We start from the raw sequence: 21,181 nt of genomic DNA on the forward strand, positions 1-21,181 counted from the left end.
ACTGACATCTTCCTTTACAAAGGATTTTCACTTGCTTCTGCAAGGGTTGGAAGAGGCCAGCAATTCATTTTCACGTAATTTCAGGGACTGAGGTAATTTTAACATTTGCCTTTAATTCCTGCCAAAGAAGGCCCAGTTTCCTTTTGCTCTTAGTCCTATGGTGAAGCTCTTTGGGGTTTACCAGGACGCCTCTGTGGTAAGCAGCGGATTTACGTTGTTTTAGCCCCTCAAGCTTATCTAAAGTGGTACTCAGCTTCTCAGCCTTTCGATGAACAGAATCTACACTCTTCTACGGCCGACGTGCTAGAATAGCAAGACGTCTGCCCAGACCTTCTTAGGGATTCCAGCAAGTGAAAACCAGGATCTTAGAGTAGTCAGGCATTTCCGCAAAAGGGGAGCGGCTTTGTCTGTTTTCCGGTCCCTGAGTTGGTGAAGGGTAATAGGGCGGTGCTTCTGCCTATCTCCCGCCCCAGGCAATTGGGAACCTGTTGTGGTCCAGAGTCCTAGTAGTCACATCCCGCAGCTACAGTGAGGCCGGTCTGTAAACGTCCCCCCACCCCCACCCCGCCGCGGGATTCTGGGAAGTGTAGTCCAGGAGCTCCATGTAGTCGTAGGTACCTCCATTCAAGACGGTGGTGCTGCGGAGTTCTGGGAAGTGTAGTCCAGGAGCTCCGTGTAGTCACAGGTACTTCCATTGAAGAAGGTGGTTCTCGGGAATTCTGGGAAGTGTAGTCCAGGAGTGCTGGTTGGTCGCAGGCACTTCCGCCCCAGGAGGACGCCGTAGCAGCCATCTTTTCCCTGATTACGGTGTTTCATGTCGGCTGTCCACGACCCATTCAAACTTCTCCCGAAAACGCACCTGGGTCCCGCAGCCACCAGCATTTCATTTGGGGAGAAAGAGGAAGAGCGGCTAAAAACGGAGGTGTGATAGCCCGGGGTAGGGATTTGCGTTCTCCTGGGCGGAACTTCTTTGCGCGTTGGGGACCTGCCCTGGATGGGGCGGGCTCTGGTTGTGCTTCTCCGGGTTTAAGGGTCTCCCGGGCTCTCTGCACCCCTGTCCTGGCTCCCCACCTGCGAACTAGCCGTCTTCATATGGGTGGGTTACTGGGTAGGGTGCTTAATCCCTCTGTGTCTTGGTTTGCTGTTGTGTAAAAGGGAAATAAAAGTAATACCTTCCTATTACAGTGTTGTGAGGAAAGAAACGAGATAGTACAAGTAAAAGGTTTGTAACTGCCTGGCAGGAGACTTCTTGTTACTAATACTGCTGTAATTATCCGAGAAGCGCCCATTTCGCAGTGAGGTTCTGTGAGCCCAGGCAGCTGAATTGTCCTGGACTCCTGACCTTTTTTTTGGAAGGAGAGTTGCTTCTAGCTGGTACTGAGGAGTGTAATTTATCGGGAACGGAAACAAACCCGGTATTTCACAACCTCCTTTCCTTCCCCAGCCCTGACTTCTCAAAAAGCACTGCGCGGAGGAGGAGGCATCAGAGCTCCGCGTGAGTAGGACTTGGCATTCTTCTACTGCGATAGTCACGTAAATTGGAGAATGTGTGGGACACGCACTTGAGTAATGATTATAGCTGAGCCTTAGTTGCTAAGTTCGATTCTAAAAGCTTTACGCAAATGAACCCATTTCCGTCACACAGTGGCTGTGTTAAGTGGTACTGCTGTTTTTCCTACTTTATTTTATTGTTTTTAAAAGATTCATTTTATTTAGAGAGAGAAAGCACGAGCTGGGAAGGGGCAGAAGCAGACGGAGACGGAGAGAAAGAGAATCTCAAGCAGACTCCCCACTGCGAAGCCCTACATGGGGCTGGATCCTATGACCCAGAGATCATGACCTAAGTGGAAACCAAGAGTCTGATGCTTAACCCACTGAGCCACCCAGGCTCCCCTATCTTTCCTACTTTAAGGTAGCTTTCTGATCTGTGTCATTTATTTCAAATAATATTTATGTCATAGAAGTAGCCTAATCCCTATGGAAAATACAGAAATATATAAATAAAAACTTTAATTACGTATAACCTTGGAATGTAATGATAACATCTTAGCCTTTTTGTCTGGTTTCTCTTTGTGTATATTTCTGTTTAGTGGAGGCTGCTTTCTTTGGGCCTGGTGGTACGCTGCAGTGCCACTTAAATTGTGGTCTACAAACCAGTGGCATTGGCATCACTTGGGTAGAAATGCTCATCCTTGAGCCCCTTCCGAGACATTCTGATTCAGACGTTCTGCCTGTGGGGCCCAGGAATCTGCATTCCAGCAAGATCCTGGGGAGATTCCTGTGCATGTGAAAATTCGAGAAGCTCAGGAAAGGTTCTTGTCTAGAAACTGAGGCCTAAAAGATTGACTTTGCTGGATGTAACAGATAAAACTGAGCTGGAGGGGCGCCTGGGTGGCTCAGTCGTTAAGCCTCGGCCTTCAGCTCAGGTCATGGTCCCAGGGTCCTGGGATCGAGCCCCGCATCAGGCTCCCTGCTCCGCAGGAAGCCTGCTTCTCCCTCTCCCACTCCCCCTGCTTGTGTTCCCTCTCTCACTGTCTCTCTCTCTCTGTCAAAAAATAAATAAAATCTTAAAAAAAAAACTGAGCTGGATATATTTTTTTCCCCTCAGGGGATCTCAGGGTCCTGGGATCAAGCCCTACATTGGGCTCCACACTCAGTGGGGAGTGAGAACTCCCTCTTTCCCTGCCCACACACCTGTGTGCACACCCTCTCTCTCTTTCTCAAATAAATCTTTAAAAAAAAAAAGGAGTCAGACGTTTAACCAACTGAGCCACCCTGGTGCCCATCAAATTACTTATGTTTGGCCTGTTTGCTCTGTTAGTGACCGTCAGCCAAAACCTCCCAGGAACATACCTGTAGTCAAAGAGTTAAGTTTATTTTCGCTCGCTGAAGCAAAGCAGCCCACACACCCAGGTGTCTTGGTAAAAGGCTATTAGGTGGGGCTGCTTACAGGGTTTTGGCTTGTGTTAGCTGAGTTGGGGAATTTTAAGCAGTGAGGATTTGTTCTGGTTCGCATGCTGTTCAAAAGCAGAAGCAAGTTGATGACTGGATGTTGTAATTATTTTTAGCTAGTAGATGGGAGAAACAAAATTGAGACTTCAGTTGTCACTATTAATAAAGTAGTCAGTCACTCATGGGGGGGGCAGTTCTTGGGTTTGTTTTTTTTTTTTTCCTGTCATTGTAGAATGTCTTTGTCTCTGTGTTACGGAGTCTCTTGTCCTTTTCTTGTTCATCACGATCACTGAGACTGAGTGGCCCTGTGAGATTCTCGCTGATTAGTGGGAAACACCAAGTTCTAGCTGTTGGTCCTGCTAGCTTCCAATGCCATTTTTGGGGTCTCTTTCACAGCTTTATCATACTTGTATTTTGTTTTTGTTTTTCTTTGCTGAACCATTTGAGGGCAAGCTAGAAACTGATCAAAATGGAATTAATTACATTGATAACAAATTATTATCTAATCCACAGCCCATATTCAGTTTTTCGAGTTTCCCCAATAAAGTCTCTGAGAGCAGTTTTCTTTTTCTAGTTCAGGGTTCAGTCCTGTGATATGCATTGAACTTAGTTTTTATTTCATTAATCTCCTTTAATCTGGAATGATTCCGGAGCACTTGGCTGGTCCAGTGGTAGAGCATGTGACTCTTGATCTCCGGGATTGTGAGTTTGAGCTCCCACTGGATATAAAGATTACTTAAAACAAAACAAAAAAAGAGAATGAATCCTCTGACTTTATTTATTTAATTCATGATATTCATGAGGAATATTGGCAAATTATTTTGTAGAATGTCCCTCTTTTTTTGGTTTATCTGATGTTTATGATTAGGTTCAGGCTCTGCATTAGCAGCCGGGATGCTACAGAAGTAAGTGGTAAGGCACCTTCTCAGTGCATCATGGGAAGTACGTGTCCGTTTGTGGGTTTGTCCCAATTGCTGGTTTCAACTTTGTTTTCTTTGGTAAGGTATCTTCCAGTTAATATTTTGAGACCATGTGACTATCTTATTTCTTCCCAAACTTTCACCATTTTTTTAGCATCCATTGATGATTATCTAACTATCTTTCATTCTACATTTTTTGGTTTGCCTTCTGCTATAGGGGGAACTTTCTCTTCTCACCTGTTTATTTCTTGTACATTCCTTTATTTATAACAATGCGTTTACAACTCAGATGCTTGTCTTTTTTATTTAACTTAGGTATGGACTGTCAACCTATTGTTGTTGCAAAATCTTGGGTTTGATTAGTTTTCTTTACCTCAATGCCTACCTGTCAAAAGTGCACTTCCTGCTTAGAAAGAAAGAAACTTCACTTATTTTTATACCTTTTTATAAAAAGTTGGCCATGTCAATTTAGATATTATTGTTGAGGTAACAAATTATCAGGAAGACAGCCAGAGATTTTGAGCAGTCCCTGACTCATGACGTGATAGAGCAACAACCTGTGAACTCCACATATTTTAACAATGTTCTCTTGGTAGAAATCACATTTATAGGGATAATTTCAAACTATAGAATATCATTCTGCAGTTGGAAAGAAATAGGAAACTGAGAGTGCTCTGATAGCTTCCTACCTTACAGCAGTCCCATGAGGTTGATACCATTGTTCTCCCCCACTTGCAGATGACAGAACTGAGGCAAAGAGATGTTAATCATCTTCCCAAGATGACACTGCTACTGAATAGCCTAGCCAGGACTTCAGCCCGTGCATATTGACTCCAAAGCCTTCTCTTACTGCTATTGTCTCAATTTATACCCGGCCCAGAATAAGAATTACTACTGCAGAAGCTACAGGCACACTGGGATGAGGCCATTCGTGTGGTTGGGCAGGTTGTTCCTTGAACTCCTACTGAAAGGGGTCGGGGGGTATCTGGTATGCATGCCGTGTTCTGCTCATCAAGCCATGTTCACCTGCGCCGTCCCATAGGTTAGTGACATACTTGACGAGTTTCCATTGACTTTTTTCTCCTTTCCAGTCTATCTTTCTAGGATTCTGTTTCCCCGGAAGGAAAGAGAATATGAACGTGTTCAAGGTGAGTAGAGTTTGTCTTTCTTACTGTTAAAAATGTCATTTTAGGGGAGCTAAAGTTGGTTAAGCATCTGCCTTCAGCTCCGGTTGTGATCTCTGGGTCCTGGGATCAAGCCCCACATTGGGCTCCCTGCTCGTTCTCTCTCTCTCTCTCTCTCTCTCAAATAAATAAATAAAATCTTTTTAAAAAAAAGTCATTTTAGGGCACCCGGGTGGCTCAGTCGTTAAGTGTCTACCTTCGGCTCAGGTCATGATCCCAGGATCCTAGGATCGAGCCCCACATCGGGCTCCCTGCTCAGCGGGAAGCCTGCTTCTCCCTCTCCCACTCCCCCTGCTTGTGTTCCCTCTCTCACTGTCTCTCTCTGTCAAATAAATACATAAAAAATCTTTAACGTTTTAGTCTTCAGAGACTGGACACAAGTTCTCTTTTAAGGAGAGTGCATCTGAGGACTTGTTGAGTGTGTCAGGTGCTTTTTTCTTTATGACTTTTAAGTTTAATTGGTTTTGGTTTTAGCTTTTATTTCATCATTTTTTTAATCTCACAAGTAAAAGAAGAAAACTTGGGGTGCCTGGGTGGCTCAGTCGTTAAGCGACTGCCTTCGGCTCAGGTCATGATCCCAGGGTCCTGGGATCAATCCCTGCATCGGGCTCCCTGCTCAGCGGAAAGCCTGCTTCTCCCTCTCCCACTCCCCCTGCTTGTGTTCCCTCTCTTGCTGTGTCTCTCTCTGTCAAATAAATAAATAAAATCTTTAAAAAAAAAGTAGAAAACAATAGAAATGAAAATATTTTGCACTTTACTACTTCCTCTGCAAATAGATGCTTTATTTCCATAATCTCTTCATCATATGTATTTGTAGCTGTGTATTTGTATTCATAACATAAATACAGCTTTATTTCTTTTAAGAATTTTAAAAAGTATTTCATACCTTTATTTTGTTTTATTTTTTACTTTTTAAATTTTGTTTTATTTTTTTAAATGGAAGTGTAGTTGACATACTAGTTTCAGGTGTATAATACAGTGATTTGACAGTTAGATGCATTGCAAAATGCTCACCATGATAAGTGTAATTACAGTCTGTCACTGCACGAAGTTATTGTATTATTATTGATTATATTCCCTATGCTGTACTTTTCATCCCCTGACTTATTTTATAGCTGGAAGTTTGTACTTTTTTTCCTTCTCACCTGTTTGTCGATCCCCCAACCCCATAACATACACTTGAATCTTTTTTTTTCATTTAATACTATGCAACAATTTTTTTTAAGTTTTTATTTATTTTTTTAAAAGTAATCTCTCCTGATTTAATCTATTTCTCAAAAAACAGTCCTGAAAATTACTGCCTTTTTTTTGTCCTTAACAAGTACTCAAAATTTAAGAGGTATGTTTTATATCTGGTGCATTGGATGTTTTTTGGTAGGATATTCAAATATGGCACAGTGCATCGGGATCAGGCTTCAGCTTCACAAGAAAAGATAACTGTTAGAAGTTTTCTAATTAGAGAGCTAGATTCTGTCTCCCCCATGCCTAAGTCACAAACCCTATGTGTATTTTACTTACTGTTTTTTTTCTTAGTGTATTTTTTATTATTGATTTATTTATTTCTTAAAAATTTTATTTATTTGAGAGAGAGTGAGCACGAGCAGGGGGAGGGCAGAGGGAGAGGGAGAAGCAGGCTCCCCACTAAGCAGGGAGTCCGACATGGGCTCAAATCCAGGACCCTGGGGTCATGACCTGAGCTGAAGGCAGATGCTTAACTGAGCCACCCAGCTCCCCCCAGTGTATTTTTTTTTAATCAAAGTAATACATAACCTTAGTTTAAAAAATCCAGGGATACTAAAGGACTTGTCGCTCACTGCATTGACACCTCAGAACAATTTTATAAAGAGGTGCTTGGTTTTATCTTCATTTTATTTATTTTTTTAAAAGATTTTATTTATTTGAGAAAGAGAGCAGGAACCTGTGAGTGCTCAAGCCGGGCAGGGGCAGAGGGGGCGAGGCAGCGCAAGAGGGAGGAGCAGACTCCCTGCTGGACAGGGAGCCTGACCTGGGGCTCAGTCCCAGGACCCTAAGATCATGACCTGAGCTGAAGGCAGACACTTAACCAACTGAGCCACCTAGGCGCCCCTATCTTCATTTTAAATACAAAGACAAGCAGTTGTGAAAAAGACATCTGCTTAAATTCACACAGAACATCAGAGATCTGGGGTCAGAGTATGGTATTCAAGTGAAGACAGATGCAGGAGGAGAGAGAGTTTCTCATTCAGTGACCTGGAATGCCCTTTTGGTTTATTTCCACAAAGAACGCTACCCCTGACCTGGTTCCCACTTCAGCGGGAAGGCAGGTGCTATCAAACACTGTTGGGGCTAAACTGTTCAATGTTTCTGGGGTAATTGGCAATGTTAATTAAAAAATAAAACCTTTTTAGTTTAGGATGCAGCTGTTAGAACTCTAGGGAGTTTGCTTATTACAGTGCTCACTGAGAGGGCCACGTAAATAGAGCTTTCTTTTCCATAGCAGTGCTTTTGATGAGGCTGAGGAAAATCTGTGTGTGGCATCAGCAGGAGAGAAGGAGAAGGGCTGGGAAATCTACAGATTGCGCAGGAGCCAGAGCACCTCCCCACCCATCCTCCCACCTCTTGCAGTGGCCCTTGGGTATAAGATTGAGCTTGTATGTGTTTGTTGTAGGAGGCAGTGACGTTCAAGGACGTGGCGGTGGCCTTCACAGAGGAGGAGCTGGGACTGCTGGACTCTGCCCAGAGGAAGCTGTACCAGGATGTCATGTTAGAAAACTTCAGGAACCTGGTCTCAGTGGGTGAGAACAGCCTCCCTCTGGAGGATCTTTGTCCCCTTGGGGTTTTAAGACTTTGGGGCTCTTGAAATGGTTCCCTGAATTTGGGGATTGGACTTTGCTAATTCTTGTGGGACACAAGATGTTTCTGATCTTTCTGAACAGGATCTTTCAGGTCTTTTTCATTTGGGTTTTTGTAAAGGACTATAAATGGACAGTGTACTGCTATACCTTGTCGATTTGATTTCAGATTTCACTCCCATCGCATTAGTGAATTCTAAAACTGATTTATTGAATTCTATGAGCAGTTTTGAATGAAATCAGTAGGGGAGAGACTATCAGAACTTCTTAGGACACATTGCAGCAAAAAACTGGTTGATTGCATGAGTGTGTGAGGGCCGCTGGGAGATTCAGTGAAAACAGACATGGGTTAGAAATAGGTCATTCAGACTTTCTTTGGATAATACGTATCTCTATGTATGTAGTTGGGTCATGAAATAAGTGCTATTTCTTGAATGGGTCATGATTTAAAAAAGATTTGGAAAACACACTTTCGATAGCTTGAATATGCAGTTGGAACTCAAATTTCCGGTAAATTTTAGCTCTAGCATGTTCATTTTATTTATTTATTTTTTAACATACCTACTTGCAATTTTAATTAACAGTTATAATCAAAAACAGATTTATATACTTGGTAAGGCCCTTTTCTTTTTTTAAGATTTTATTTATTTATTTGACAGAGAGAGAGAGACAGCGAGAGAGGGAACACAGGCAGGGGGAGTGGGAGAGGGAGAAGCAGGCTCCCCGTGGAGCAGGGAGTCCGATGCTGGGCTTGATCCCAGGACCCTGGGATCACGACCCGAGCCGAAGGCAGACGCTTAACGACTGAGCCACCCAGGCACCCTGAAGGCCCTTGTTTAACATAAGTACAAATCTTGAGGATATATTTTTTGAAGTCGGCTTCACTTTATAGACTGATAAATCTACTGTCCAAAAGTCACAGGGTTGCTTTTATTACTAATCCATCCATATAATTAAATCTACACGGAGGGGCACCTGGGTGGCTCCGTAGCATTCATTTTAACTCATGATTTTGCATGTTCTCAGGACATCAGCCCTTTAAACGAGATAAATGGCACATAGAAAGAGAAGAGAGGCCCTGGTTGATGAAGACAGCAACCCCGATAGAGAGAAATGTAGGTAAGAACGAAGCAACTGTGCGTTGTCGCAGTTACCTGTCCATCTGTTTTGTTTCTCGCCACCTGTGTGCTGTCACCTTCGTCCAAGTGCCAAACCCCTTTCCTGGATTATTGCAACAGCCTTCGCAGGGGTGCCTGCTCCCTTTCCTGGATTATTGCAACAGTCTTCGCAGGGGTGCCTGCTCCTGCCCTTCTGTGGTCTGTGCTTTAAGTAGCAGCCTGAGGGATCCTTTATAACTTTAAGTCCGATTATGTTAGTCTTCTGTTCAAAATTCTCTTATGGCTTCTTTAGAGTAAAAACCACTTAAAGTAGCTTCTAGAGAGTCCTCTGTGGTCTGCTCCCACGGCCTGTCTAAATACACCTGTCCTTCTTGCTCCATTTTTTCTGCCTACAGTCTCTTCCCTGCCATTTCTCAGACCTGCGAAGGAAGCTTCTGCCTTAGAACCCTTCACTTGTTCCTCTCTGCCTGGAATAGTCTCTCACCTATAACCCTGCAGGCCCCTTCTTTACTTCTTTCAGGTCACTCAGTTCTAATCTCATGTGAGGACTCTGACCACCCTGTTGAAAATGCCATTCTCTCTTGACTCTCTGCGCTGCTTTATTTTGGGTGATCATCGCCTCACATATTTTTATTCATTTGTTTATTTTATCTTTGCCTCCTCACTGGAGTGTAATCTTCAAGTGTGGAGGACTTTTGTTTGTTTTGTTGATTGTTCACTATTCTCAGTGCTTAGAATAGTCCTGGTACACGGCAGGGGCTCTGTAAATCTTTGTTGAATAAATGAATGAATTACTGTATAGGAAAGCCTGCCCTCCACAGAAATAGGTAAGAGGCGAACAGATCCATGTGAAGAAGGGATATTGCAAAATATTTTTTGTCTTTAAATGAATTCTTAACCTGATTCTAATTTCTCGGCTGCCTATGGTATATGTGTGTGTGTTTGCCTTTCTGTACAAGCTGACCCGCACCAGCCTGTACAGAGACCTGTACAGAACACGTAGCGCTGTTGTTATAACCAAATCGAACACCATTCTCTCCCTGTGACTTTCCTTTAGTAGCAGAGCATATTCATTTGGGGAGGAGATTGTTTTTTGATAGAGGATTCTTTGGTCCACTTCTTAGGCAGCTCCCCCAGAGGAGGGAAGAAATTCAACTTCCATATCTCTTATATCAGGGAATGGAAGGTCTCAGAAAATAGCCAGCTTGTGAGTTAGCCTTTCCCTTAAAAGATTTGTCCACCTGCATCCCGTTTGCTTCTTCCGAAATGCACATATGGAATCATAAATGGATCTTATGTCGTTACCTCAGACATAGCGTTGGTGTATAGATGTAAATATACGACTTTCGAAGGCATTTCATACGATGACAGCTTTACTGCCTGTGATGATTCCCTAATAGTCTAGTCTGTTTCTTCTAAATATCATAAGTGATGGAATTTATTTCCCAGCTCACCAATAAACTGCATTCTGCACTTAGAAACAGTCATTCTTATTGAAGGCCAGTGTATCTATATCCAAAAATTTTCCACACTATTTTCAAAGAGACAGCATTCTTCCCTGGCCTCTAAATTTGACTCCTTTTGGGGTGCCTGGGTGGCTCACATGGTTAAGCGTCTGCCTTGGGCTCAGGATCGAACCCACATTGGGCTCCTGGCTTAGTGGGGAGTCTGCTTCTCCCTCTCCCTCTCCCCCCTGCTCATGCTCTCTCTGTATCTGTGTGTCTCAAATGAATAAATAAAATCTTAAAAAAAATTTTTGATTCCTTTTGAGGCGGGGCAGAGGGTGGGGGGAAGGCATTTAGAGAGACAGTACAGAAGCCTCAGAAGGATCTAGTGTATAGATCTTCATGCTTTTCTTTGTTTAGCACCCTTGATTTTCTCCTCAGTACCCCCTTGGTATACTGCTGTCTCTGGTGTAGCCTTTCAACTTCTTAGCAAACTGTATTTTCCCATTCTTGTCCTATTTCACATACCTTACTTATAAAAGCTCTTTTCTACTCTGACTTATTTACACTTAAACTGGGATTTAGAATTCTGGATAATCTCAGACATCAGTTTCGAATCCGTCTATGCATGCATTTCTTAAACACCTGCTAACTGCTAGGCACTGTTAAAAGCTGTCAACACTGCAAAATGCTTGTCCTTATTGATACTGTACTATGGTGGGAAAGACATGTAATTTTTGAAAAATGACTTAAATCGTATGTCAGGTGGCAGTAATTTTGTTTTTGTTGGATTTCATTAATGCTAAGTGGTTGGTTTCCATCACTATATAAGCCAGAGTATTTCATATATGGTGAAAAAGATAAGCTGAACCATCCTGAGGTTCATTAAAGTATCATACTGTATCCTAAGTGTGAAATCTTGACTCTTTGAATGAAGTTTTCACTTGTCCACATCTCTGAATTCTGTCCCTTTAGGAGGGAGCAATCAAAGTGAGCTGAGGACCGTTCAAGACAGAGGACCACATGAAGAGCTTTCCTGCTGGCAAATCTGGCAACACATTGCAAATGACCTATCCAGATGTCAAAACTCCATGATAAATAGTTCTCAGCTTCACAAACAAGGTGATTCCTCCTGCCAGCTTGGGGCAGGATTCTCTATTCAAATTTCTGAAGATGAGAACTGTATACTGAATTGTAAAGTGGATGGTCCTAATGGTACTGAAAACTCAGACTTTCCAATTTTGAGAGCCCAGGACTCATGGAGGAAAACTTCTTTGACTGAGTCACAGAGTTATCTGAATAGAAACCAACAAATTTCCAAGAAAAATAAGCTGTGTCAGTGTAAACAGGATGTTGATGTCATCAGTTGGATTTCACATCACCTAGATCATGGAATACACAGAAGTGACCAATCTTACAGTGACGATGATTGTGAGAAAGACAGCATGAAGATTTCAGCATTGGACCAGGATAGTATGACTCACACAGGACAAAAACCTTACCAGTGTAATGAATGTGAAAAATCCTTCAGTGATCTCTCTACCTTTGATCTTCATCAGCAATTACACTCAAAAGCAAAGTTGCATACATGTAGTGAATGTGGAAAAGGCTTCCGTTATAGCTCAGTTCTTCGTATTCATCAGAGAGTTCACGTGGGAGAGAAAGGCTATAAGTGTGGTGAGAGTGGTAAGGAATTCGGTCAGAGCTCACTTCTGCAAACCCATCAGAAAGTCCACACTGTAGAGAAGCCATTTAAATGCGAGGAGTGTGGGAAAGGCTTTGGTCGTAGATCAGCACTTACTGTTCATTGCAAAGTCCACACAGGAGAGAAACCTTATCATTGTGAGGAATGTGGGAGGGCCTTCAGTCAGGCCTCTCATCTCCAGGACCATCAGAGAGTCCACACCGGGGAGAAACCATTCAGATGTGATGCATGTGGTAAAAGCTTCAGTCGGAATTCACATCTTCAGTCCCATCAGAGAGTCCACACGGGAGAGAAACCATACAAATGTGAGGAGTGTGGGAAGGGCTTCATTTGTAGCTCAAATCTATACATTCATCAGAGGGTCCACACAGGAGAAAAACCCTACAAATGTGAGGAATGTGGTAAAGGCTTTAGTCGGCCTTCAAGTCTTCAGGCCCATCAGGGTGTTCACACTGGAGAGAAATCCTACATATGTAATGTGTGTGGTAAAGGCTTTACTCTGAGTTCAAATCTTCAAGCACATCAGAGAGTCCACACAGGAGAGAAGCCATACAAATGCGATGAGTGTGGGAAGAGCTTCAGGAGGAACTCCCATTATCAAGTTCATCTGGTAGTCCACACAGGGGAGAAACCCTATAAATGTGAGGTATGTGGAAAGGGCTTCAGTCAGAGTTCATATCTTCAAATCCATCTGAAGGCACACAGCGTAGAGAAACCTTACAAGTGTGAGGAGTGTGGGCAGGGCTTCAATCAGAGTTCCCGACTTCAGATTCACCAGCTGATCCATACTGGCGAGAAACCGTACAAATGTGAAGAGTGTGGGAAGGGATTCAGTCGTAGAGCAGATCTCAAAATTCATTGCAGAATCCACACAGGAGAGAAACCATATAATTGTGAGGAGTGTGGGAAAGTATTCAGGCAGGCCTCAAATCTTCTGGCCCATCAGAGAGTCCATAGTGGAGAGAAACCATTCAAATGTGAGGAGTGTGGGAAGAGTTTTGGTCGCAGTTCACACCTTCAAGCCCATCAGAAAGTCCACACGGGAGAAAAGCCATACAAATGTGAGGAGTGTGGGAAGGGCTTCAAATGGAGCTTGAATCTTGACATGCATCAGAGGGTCCACACAGGAGAGAAACCCTACAAGTGTGGGGAGTGTGGTAAACACTTCAGTCAGGCCTCAAGTCTTCAGCTTCATCAGAGTGTCCACACTGGAGAGAAACCATACAAATGTGATGTGTGTGGTAAGGTCTTCAGTCGCTCTTCACAGCTACAGTCTCATCAGAGAGTTCACACAGGGGAGAAACCTTACAAGTGTGAGACGTGTGGTAAGAGCTTCAGCTGGCGATCAAATCTTACCATTCATCACAGAATCCATGCTGGTGATAAATCCTATAAAAGTAATAGGAGTGGGAAGAACATCAGAGAGTCCACCCAGGAAAATAGTTGTATAAAATGATTTTTAAAAGAAAACCCAGGTGTCATGTGAATTCTTCCAATCCTGAAGTTCAAAAGAAAAAATCATTTATTTCATGAAAGTCAATGTTTGAGCCACAGCTTAACATATCCCAGTAGTCAGGAGGCCACACAGCAGAGAACACTTGTAAGTGGCATAGTAAGGTACAGTTTGAACTTTGACCTTTATTAAATACTACTCAGGGGAGAGGCTTTGGAAAGGATGAGTTTTATCAGGCCTTGTATAAAAGTATAATGGACACACTAAAATTAATGCCCATTAGAATGTAAGCTCCATAAATGCAGAGACTTGTTCTGGTTCTACATGGTCTTAACATTGCCAGGTACTTGGGAGGTGCTCAATATTTGTTAAATTAATAAATGGAGGAAATGTATATTTGAAAATTGTGTTGAGATTACCTCCAGAATTTCATAAAAATTTGTATTCAGAACAGGTAACCTAAATGTGGCCTTCATAAAATTAATTCAGGGAGACAGAGTTGAAATGCAAGAAAACTACTCAGTACTGCAATCTGTCCTAGTAATTGGGCTTTGCCTTGTGATGAGCTCCTGTCTTTCCCAGCCTCTTATCAAGTTGGGTCTTATCATCTTGGACTTTGAATTTACACTGCATAAAATCAGTGGATAGTTATCTTTTGTGACAGCATAGACTGAAAATTGATTGCTAATCCTACAATAAGCCATTACACTGTTTATTTCTATTCTCAAGAATGTCAAGGCAGGGGTTTACGTGTCAAAGTTATACTAATGACAAACATTTCTTAGTAAATGTTGAATTGATCATTGGTTTCTTATTCTCCACATTTCCATCCAGACTTGATGTGATTGCCTTCTAAATAAGGGTTTTAGCATGACTTTCATAGAAACTGCTTAGGTAGGGACACTTTGGTGGCTCAGTCAGTAAAGCATCTGCTTTCGGGTCATGATCCTGGGGTCCTGGGATTGAGTCCCACATCAGGCTTCTTGCTTAGTGCAGAGCCTGCTTCCTCTGCCTGCTGCTCCCCCTGCTTGTGTTTTCTCTCTGACAAGTAAATGAATAAAACTTTAGGAAAAAAAAAACACCCAAAAACTTGGGTAGAGAGGCTATTTGAAGTAGATTACTTTTGTCAAGTTCTCTACCCTATTACTCCTTCCTCTCCCCAGGAGTAGAAAGAAGAAAAAAAATATTTGTTGGAATGTGGTAATTTTTTCAAACATATTGGTTAGTGGGGCATGACTGACTTTCACACCTTTTCCTAGCAGTGGATTGAGTAATGGCTTTTTAGTTTTGTTTTTTGTTTTTTTCTTTAGAGAGAGATTCCCAAGCAGGCTCCACACTCAGCGTGGAGCCTGACACTGAGCTTGATCTCACAACCCTGAGATCATGATCTGAGCTGAAATCGAGAGTTGGATGATTAAAAAAAAAAAAAAAGAGTTGGACGATTAACTGGATGAGCCACCCAGGTACCCGAAATAATTGCTTTTTGAAGTTGGTCAGTATATATCAAAATACAGAATGTGGAATCTCTTTCATCAGGAGATGATAGAATAAGAACTTATGATTAGGAGATTCAAATAGGAGAAAAAGATCAGTAGCTCATCATTGCTGTTAATTTTGTAAAAGTGGAAATGTTCATCAGTAGGAATTTATATAAATATATTTTGATAAACTTATACAATAACAGATTCATTAAAATGATGGCTAAGACTTAAGATAGAAGAAGTAACAGTTTAAGGTAGTTTAGGGACATCAAATACTTTAAACATATGTGTGTCTCTGAATGTGTTAATAATGCATCCAGTCATGTGAAGGGCTATTTACCCTATATAAAGTGGCAAGATTTTCAGGGACTTTTCAAAATTTTACTCAGATTTCTTATTAAGCATCAGTTTTATAGTAAAATACTGTTACTTTGTAGTAACAGTAAACTATAATTTTAAAAATTTGTAAGAACATATCCCTTACAGTAAGAAACTCTATCATCATGTGGTATATAAAACCAAAACTAAGGAATAGAACTCTGGAAATCCGTTGTTAAAAAAATTTCTGTGGTCATTCAGAGACATACATTAGTGAGTGTAACCATATATTTGTAATTAATGTATTTGAAGTTTAGGCATAAGTCCATGTGACCAGAAGATTCTAGTGTAATTCCAACAGTGGAAATTTATACATCCTGATTCTTGTCAGACCTCCCTACTGGGTGAATGGATATCCCAGGGTGCTGGCAGTCCCTTCCAGTGCTTGGTCTGATTAGGGAAGTAGCTGTGTCTTTACAGACACCATGGCACAGAGAACCTTGAGCTGTGGCAGAAAAGGAATGATGAGAAAATTGTTTACAGAGTAACTGAGTAGGCAAATGATGAAGATGGAGAATGAAGGTACTGTGTTTTGAGGTAAAATTTAACAAAGATTCCCTAAGGAAAAGATACCCATAAGGGAGCATCTAGCATGATGGGAACAAGCTGTTGAGCGGGTTTGAATACCATTTCCTACTTAGTCATTTCACTGATACTTAACGCTTATTTGGTTAAAGGGCTTTACTCAGCAAATACATACATATATATATATATATATATGTATTCCAAAGTTGACTTCTTGGACCACACCTTCACATGCTATGTAAAGTATATGCTACCTCAAGTTGCATTAGATATGAGAAATCCTAGGCCTTCCATGTTGTTTTGTTTAGTAGATACCAGGATAGCCCATCAACTCTCAAGGTAATTTTAATTTAGTGTGTTAAACAGAAGGTTGGCAAGCTGTTTCCTGTGGGCCAAATGTGGTCTACTACCTTTAAAGCTTTATTGTAACATCGTAATGCCCATTCATTTATGTATCTATGGCTGTTTTCTCATGGCAGTGACAGTTTAGTAGTTGTGACAAACACTGGCCCACAAAACCCAAAATACTTTCTGGCCCTTTACAGAAAATACCTGTTGATCCCTGTGTTAAACCAAAAAGATTTGTCTCCCATAACTGGAAAAGCCACAAGTAGAGCAGAATTTCAACCTGGTTCAGTCAGGATTTCAGAATGGTTTCCTTTTGATTCTTTTATCTGCCCTTCTGACTGATCTTGTTCTTTAGGTTGGTCCAAAGATGGTGGTAACAATAGGGACTTCCTGTTTCTTCACAGCCAGTGAAAGAGAACTAGTCTTTCATTTGTAATAATGGGTAGTTCACTACTCTCTCCGAGTGTGCATGGCTCCTCTGCCCTTGACTCCCATCTACACTAAAGATTAAACCTCTGTGTATCCAGTTCCATTGGCCTTTGCAGGCCATTTAGTCTCAACTCCCACTTGACACCGTCGGCTCACACTTATTTTGGCCTCTGGGGGATTTTCCTATCTTAGTTTTGAGCGTGGCTACATATTAACACTTTGGGGACTTGTTATATAGAGTAAGCGTTTCTTTTTCTTTCTTTCTTTCTTTCTTTCTTTTTTTTTTGAACAAAAAAGGGACCCAAAGTCAAATTCAGTCAGCAACCGAATGATAGCACATTGATTGGTTCACAACCTTGTAGATTCTCTTATGTTATAGGGCATCAAAGGGAAGGAATAGAATCCTGAAAAATTGAGGTGCGAATATATGGGCAGATTCTAACAAAGTTGAGGTCTTTGACCTCTAAACTTAGGTGAGTCTCCTTTGCCATTAGGAGGAAGGCTTTTGCTCTGACCTAGTCTCCTCTTGCCTGAAGAACCTGTAATGATCTCCCCCAAGATGGTTTCCTTGCAGGAAACTAGATCCTCTGGTGAGCTTTTCTTATTCTGGCCTGAGTCAACATGAGAGTTGTGGCCCCTCAGCCAATTCCATAACGTGAGTCAGTTCCCATTTCCAGAGCACCTTAAAGGTCAGGCTGGGTCCCTTTTAAAGAATCTGATATACTGCCAAAACTATATACCATAAATTGTTCTAGACTTCCTCAAAGTGACTTGCAGCTATATTTTATGGAGGTTATATATTAGGTAAGTGGAAATAACCAGAATATGGAGGGATTACTGGACACTAGAGATGACATTACTCCTGGAACCTCAAGTGCATTGTGCTCAGCAATTAATAGTGGGGCTTATAAACAAACAATGGATGCTTTTGCTCAGGTCCATATGTGGTGGTCTGAATGGATTCCTGAGCCCATCATCTGGTTATTTTCCAAGTTCCAGAATGCAGAGTTGCAATAGAAATACCCAACAATTGGCAGAATCCTTACATTGGTTCCCTCACCAATGAAACAAGGACAATTTTGATAAAGGACAAGTAAACACTGTAACTGCCTTGTATGTACCAAAATAGAAAACCAAAAGCAATACCACATTCTTCAAAGGATTCTAGAGATTAGTACCCCTAGCGGTATCTTGGAAGTCACAGGGGTCATGTTTTCTACCATACCCCTCTTCAGTTTACTCATGTGACCTGTGCAGAAGACAGGTGAATCTTGGAGAATGACATGGGATTATTGTAAATTTAATTAGGACTTGACATGACTTGCAGCTTCAGATGAGGTTTTATTGCTGGAGTGAATCAGCACATCTGCTGGCACCTGATATGCAGCTATTGTGCTAACGTGCTTTTTTCCCTCTATACCTATTAGTAAACATCTTCCAGAGAAGTTTAGTTTCATCTGGTAGGGCCATTAATATGCTTTTATGGTCCCAGCTCAGAGCTATACCAACTTTTCAATCTTCGTTCACAGTTTAATCCAGGAATTGGCAAACTACTGCCCAAGGGGCAAATCTGGCTGCCACTTGTTTTTGTAAATAAAATTTTACTGAAACAGCCATGACCACTCTACATTTTGTCTATGGGGCCTTCAGGCTAATATGGCAGCGTTGAGTAATTGTGAGCGTTGTCTTTGTGGTCTGCAAAGCCTAAAATATTAACTATCTGGCTCTTTACAGAAATGATTTTTGACCCCTGATATACATCTGATGACATATGAAGTGTCTATGACAGATATGGACACTGCATGGAGCTCGCAGCATACGTATTTGGGATTTGGAAGCAAAGTTATGTCATTCTCTGCAGATGGCATTACTCCCAAGAAAGCAGCTTCTAGCTTCTTTGATCCCTAGTTAAAACTAAATATTTGGCCATGAACCAGGAAATTACCATGCAATGAAGTCAAATTTGAGCATGCCAGTAGCACTTCAACATCAAGGGGCAGTGACACAGATGAGACTAGGTTTAGACAGAAGTCACAAGCTGCCTGAACAAGTGACTCAGATTGCCATAAGGAATGGCTCCTATTCCTGCTACTGTGACTCCCATCTCTCAACCCATGCCAGTGGCCTCATGAGGAGTTCTCTGATCAGTTGAATGAGAAGGGAAAAATTTGGTACAGTTCTCCAAAGAGAATTACCCAAACCCTGCTAGGAATTTGGTTACACAAGACCACTTCCACCATGGAAGGGACAGCACACTGTTTTCATTGGAGAAAAGTTGCTCTAGATATGGAATTGCCTTTCCTGCTCCAGTGCTTCTGCAAAAGAACCATCTGTGGACCTTACAAAATACTGTGTTCTCCCTCATGGTATTCCATCTACCACTGCTTGTGCTTTAAAAAAAAAAAAAAAAAAAAAGAATTATAGCAATTAGGCTCATGTTTGCAGGATTCACTGATCTTATACCATGTTCCCTGTTAACTGTTCTTCAGTAGCTGGATGTGCCTGGATTCTCAGAATTCCTACAAACTCTGATACCTCCTTCCACATTTGCAAGGTTTAATTCCTATTTTAAAATTCCCTTATCTCTAAAATCATTGTGACACAGCTTTCCTGATTGAACACTGGCTGATATTGAACCCTGTAGTGTAAGTGCCTGATGTTAAGCTATTGATTGCTGAGGCATCCATTTTTAAAAAAGTCATTTTGAATAATCATATTGCCAGCTATATGACATAGTTTCTAGCAAAACAACCAGATGAGGATCTAGGCCATCCACATCCATGAACTTACCCTTTTAGTCACCGTGGGTGACCTAGATAAGTGACCACTTTGGTGACCTGGCCTCTGCTCTTCCATCCCCTAATTCCATTTGTATGTTGCCATTTAGCCAATAATGAGTGAACCCACATGAAACCCCAGACATCCCACCCTTGGACTCAATCAAAGGCAGAGCTCCAGATCTGAGCTTGTTCTTTCTCTTTGACCTCCCTGTGTGGCCCTTGGGCATGCCATGTACCCTCCAGGACATGTGAGTTATAAATCTTATTCCTGTTTTGTTTTGTTTGCTGAAGTGTGTCCTATGATCATAGTAAGAACCAATGAGGGCTGGTCCAGGCACAACACTGGCCCCAGTGGGGCTCTATACAAGTAATACAGAGCCTGGACCAGTGCCTCAGGCATCCATAGACAAGAGCATTACCATCGTAGGCTTGGACAGACACAATAGACCATTTCTGCTGCTCCTTTTCAGTGACTACCCCTCTCTCTCAAATGCCCTTTCCTAACTTTTATCACCATTGACTACTTTTCCTTTTGTTTATCTTTACATAAATGGAATTATATTGTATATATTCTTTTGTGTCCCACTTATTTTGCTCAGAATTGTGTTTGTGAGATTGAGCCATATTGCTGTTTATAAGCAATCATTTACTTATTTTGTTATTGCAGAGCAGAGGTAGGTAAACTACATCCCATGGGCCAAATATTATATATGTTTTGGGATGTGTGTGTAGTGTGTTTATTTTTCTGCTCGCTGGAAGTACAAATCTTATGTCATGGAGGATGTGTATATTTAATTCTAGCAGACATAGCTTTGTGCAGTGGCAGTATTGTAGCCAATGAGGTTTATCCAAGGCGTGATTATTGCTAATACTAGCAGACACTGCCAAACATTCTCCAAGTGATTGAACTAATTTACACTCTCACAGCAAAGTAATAGAGTTACAGTTGCTCCAAATCCTTGTTGACACTTTGTAGTGTCAGATGTTTTTATTTTTTAATTAAAAAAAATTGTTTTGGTCGTGTTGGTAGGTGGAGAGTGGTGTCTCATTGAGGTTTCCATTATTACTCTGATGACTAATGCAGTTGAGCAAATTGAGGACCTGTTCAAAGGCTTATTGAACATTTGTATATCCTCCTTAATGCAGTGCTTGTTCAAGTGATTTGTGGATTTTCTGTTGGGCTGTCAGTCTTATCTTGGATTTACAGGATTTCTTTATATTCTGCTAAGAATCTTTCAATAGTTGTGTGTATTGTGATTTTTTTTTCAATTCTGTGGCTTGCATTTTCACTTTCCTTATGGTACCTTGCAGTGAACAATCATGCTTTAAGTTTGTCAATAGTTTCTTTTAGTGATTTTTAGAAATCTTTGCCTATCACAAATTCATGAAGACATTTTATTTTTTATGAAGATATTTTAGTAGCTCTTTTAAAATCTTTTAAGATCCACATTCCATCTCATATTGATTTTTTTTAAAAGATTTTATTTATTTATTAGAGAGAGAGAGAGCACAAGTAAGCAGAGCGGCAGAGAGAGAGAGAGAAGCAGGCTCCCTGCTGAGCAGAGAGCCCGACGCGGGGCTCGATCCCAGGACCCTGGGATCATGACCTGAGCCGAAGGCAGATGCTTAACT

General features: G+C 41.6%; 1 protein-coding gene and 1 pseudogene across 4 annotated transcripts; both read left to right on the top strand.

The window, feature by feature from the left end:
• Positions 1 to 634: 634 nt before the first annotated feature.
• LOC114197120 (uncharacterized) lies at positions 635 to 14,411 on the top strand. Of its 4 annotated transcripts, none has more exons than XM_088027641.1 (7): positions 635 to 937; positions 1,445 to 1,495; positions 1,717 to 1,912; positions 4,964 to 5,020; positions 7,704 to 7,830; positions 8,914 to 9,006; positions 11,426 to 14,411. In XM_088027641.1, the coding sequence occupies exons 4-7, from the start codon at positions 5,006 to 5,008 to the stop codon at positions 13,609 to 13,611; spliced, it is 2,421 nt and encodes an 806-aa protein (XP_087883767.1). In that variant the 5' UTR covers positions 635 to 937; positions 1,445 to 1,495; positions 1,717 to 1,912; positions 4,964 to 5,005; the 3' UTR covers positions 13,612 to 14,411. The 4 variants fall into 4 exon arrangements, with proteins under 4 accessions (XP_087883767.1, XP_087883766.1, XP_027943816.1 ...); XM_088027640.1 differs by having other exon boundaries at positions 635 to 922; XM_028088015.2 differs by lacking the exon at positions 1,717 to 1,912.
• A 5,946-nt stretch (positions 14,412 to 20,357) lies between these two features.
• Positions 20,358 to 20,527, top strand: LOC114197225 (U4 spliceosomal RNA; annotated as a pseudogene).
• Positions 20,528 to 21,181: the final 654 nt, after the last annotated feature.

The sequence above is a fragment of the Eumetopias jubatus genome, unplaced genomic scaffold, assembly GCF_037043125.1.
Source record: "Eumetopias jubatus isolate StellerSeaLion01/CBP00866 unplaced genomic scaffold, mEumJub1_p1.0 scaffold_10, whole genome shotgun sequence".
Taxonomy (NCBI): Eukaryota; Metazoa; Chordata; class Mammalia; order Carnivora; family Otariidae; genus Eumetopias; species Eumetopias jubatus.

Bases quoted from the DNA above. Each gene is read 5' to 3' on its own strand.
- LOC114197120 (XM_088027641.1), top strand. The intron at 7,831-8,913 runs GTGAGAACAGCC...GCATGTTCTCAG, and splicing joins CAGGAACCTGGTCTCAGTGG to GACATCAGCCCTTTAAACGA. The intron at 9,007-11,425 runs GTAAGAACGAAG...CTGTCCCTTTAG, and splicing joins CCCGATAGAGAGAAATGTAG to GAGGGAGCAATCAAAGTGAG.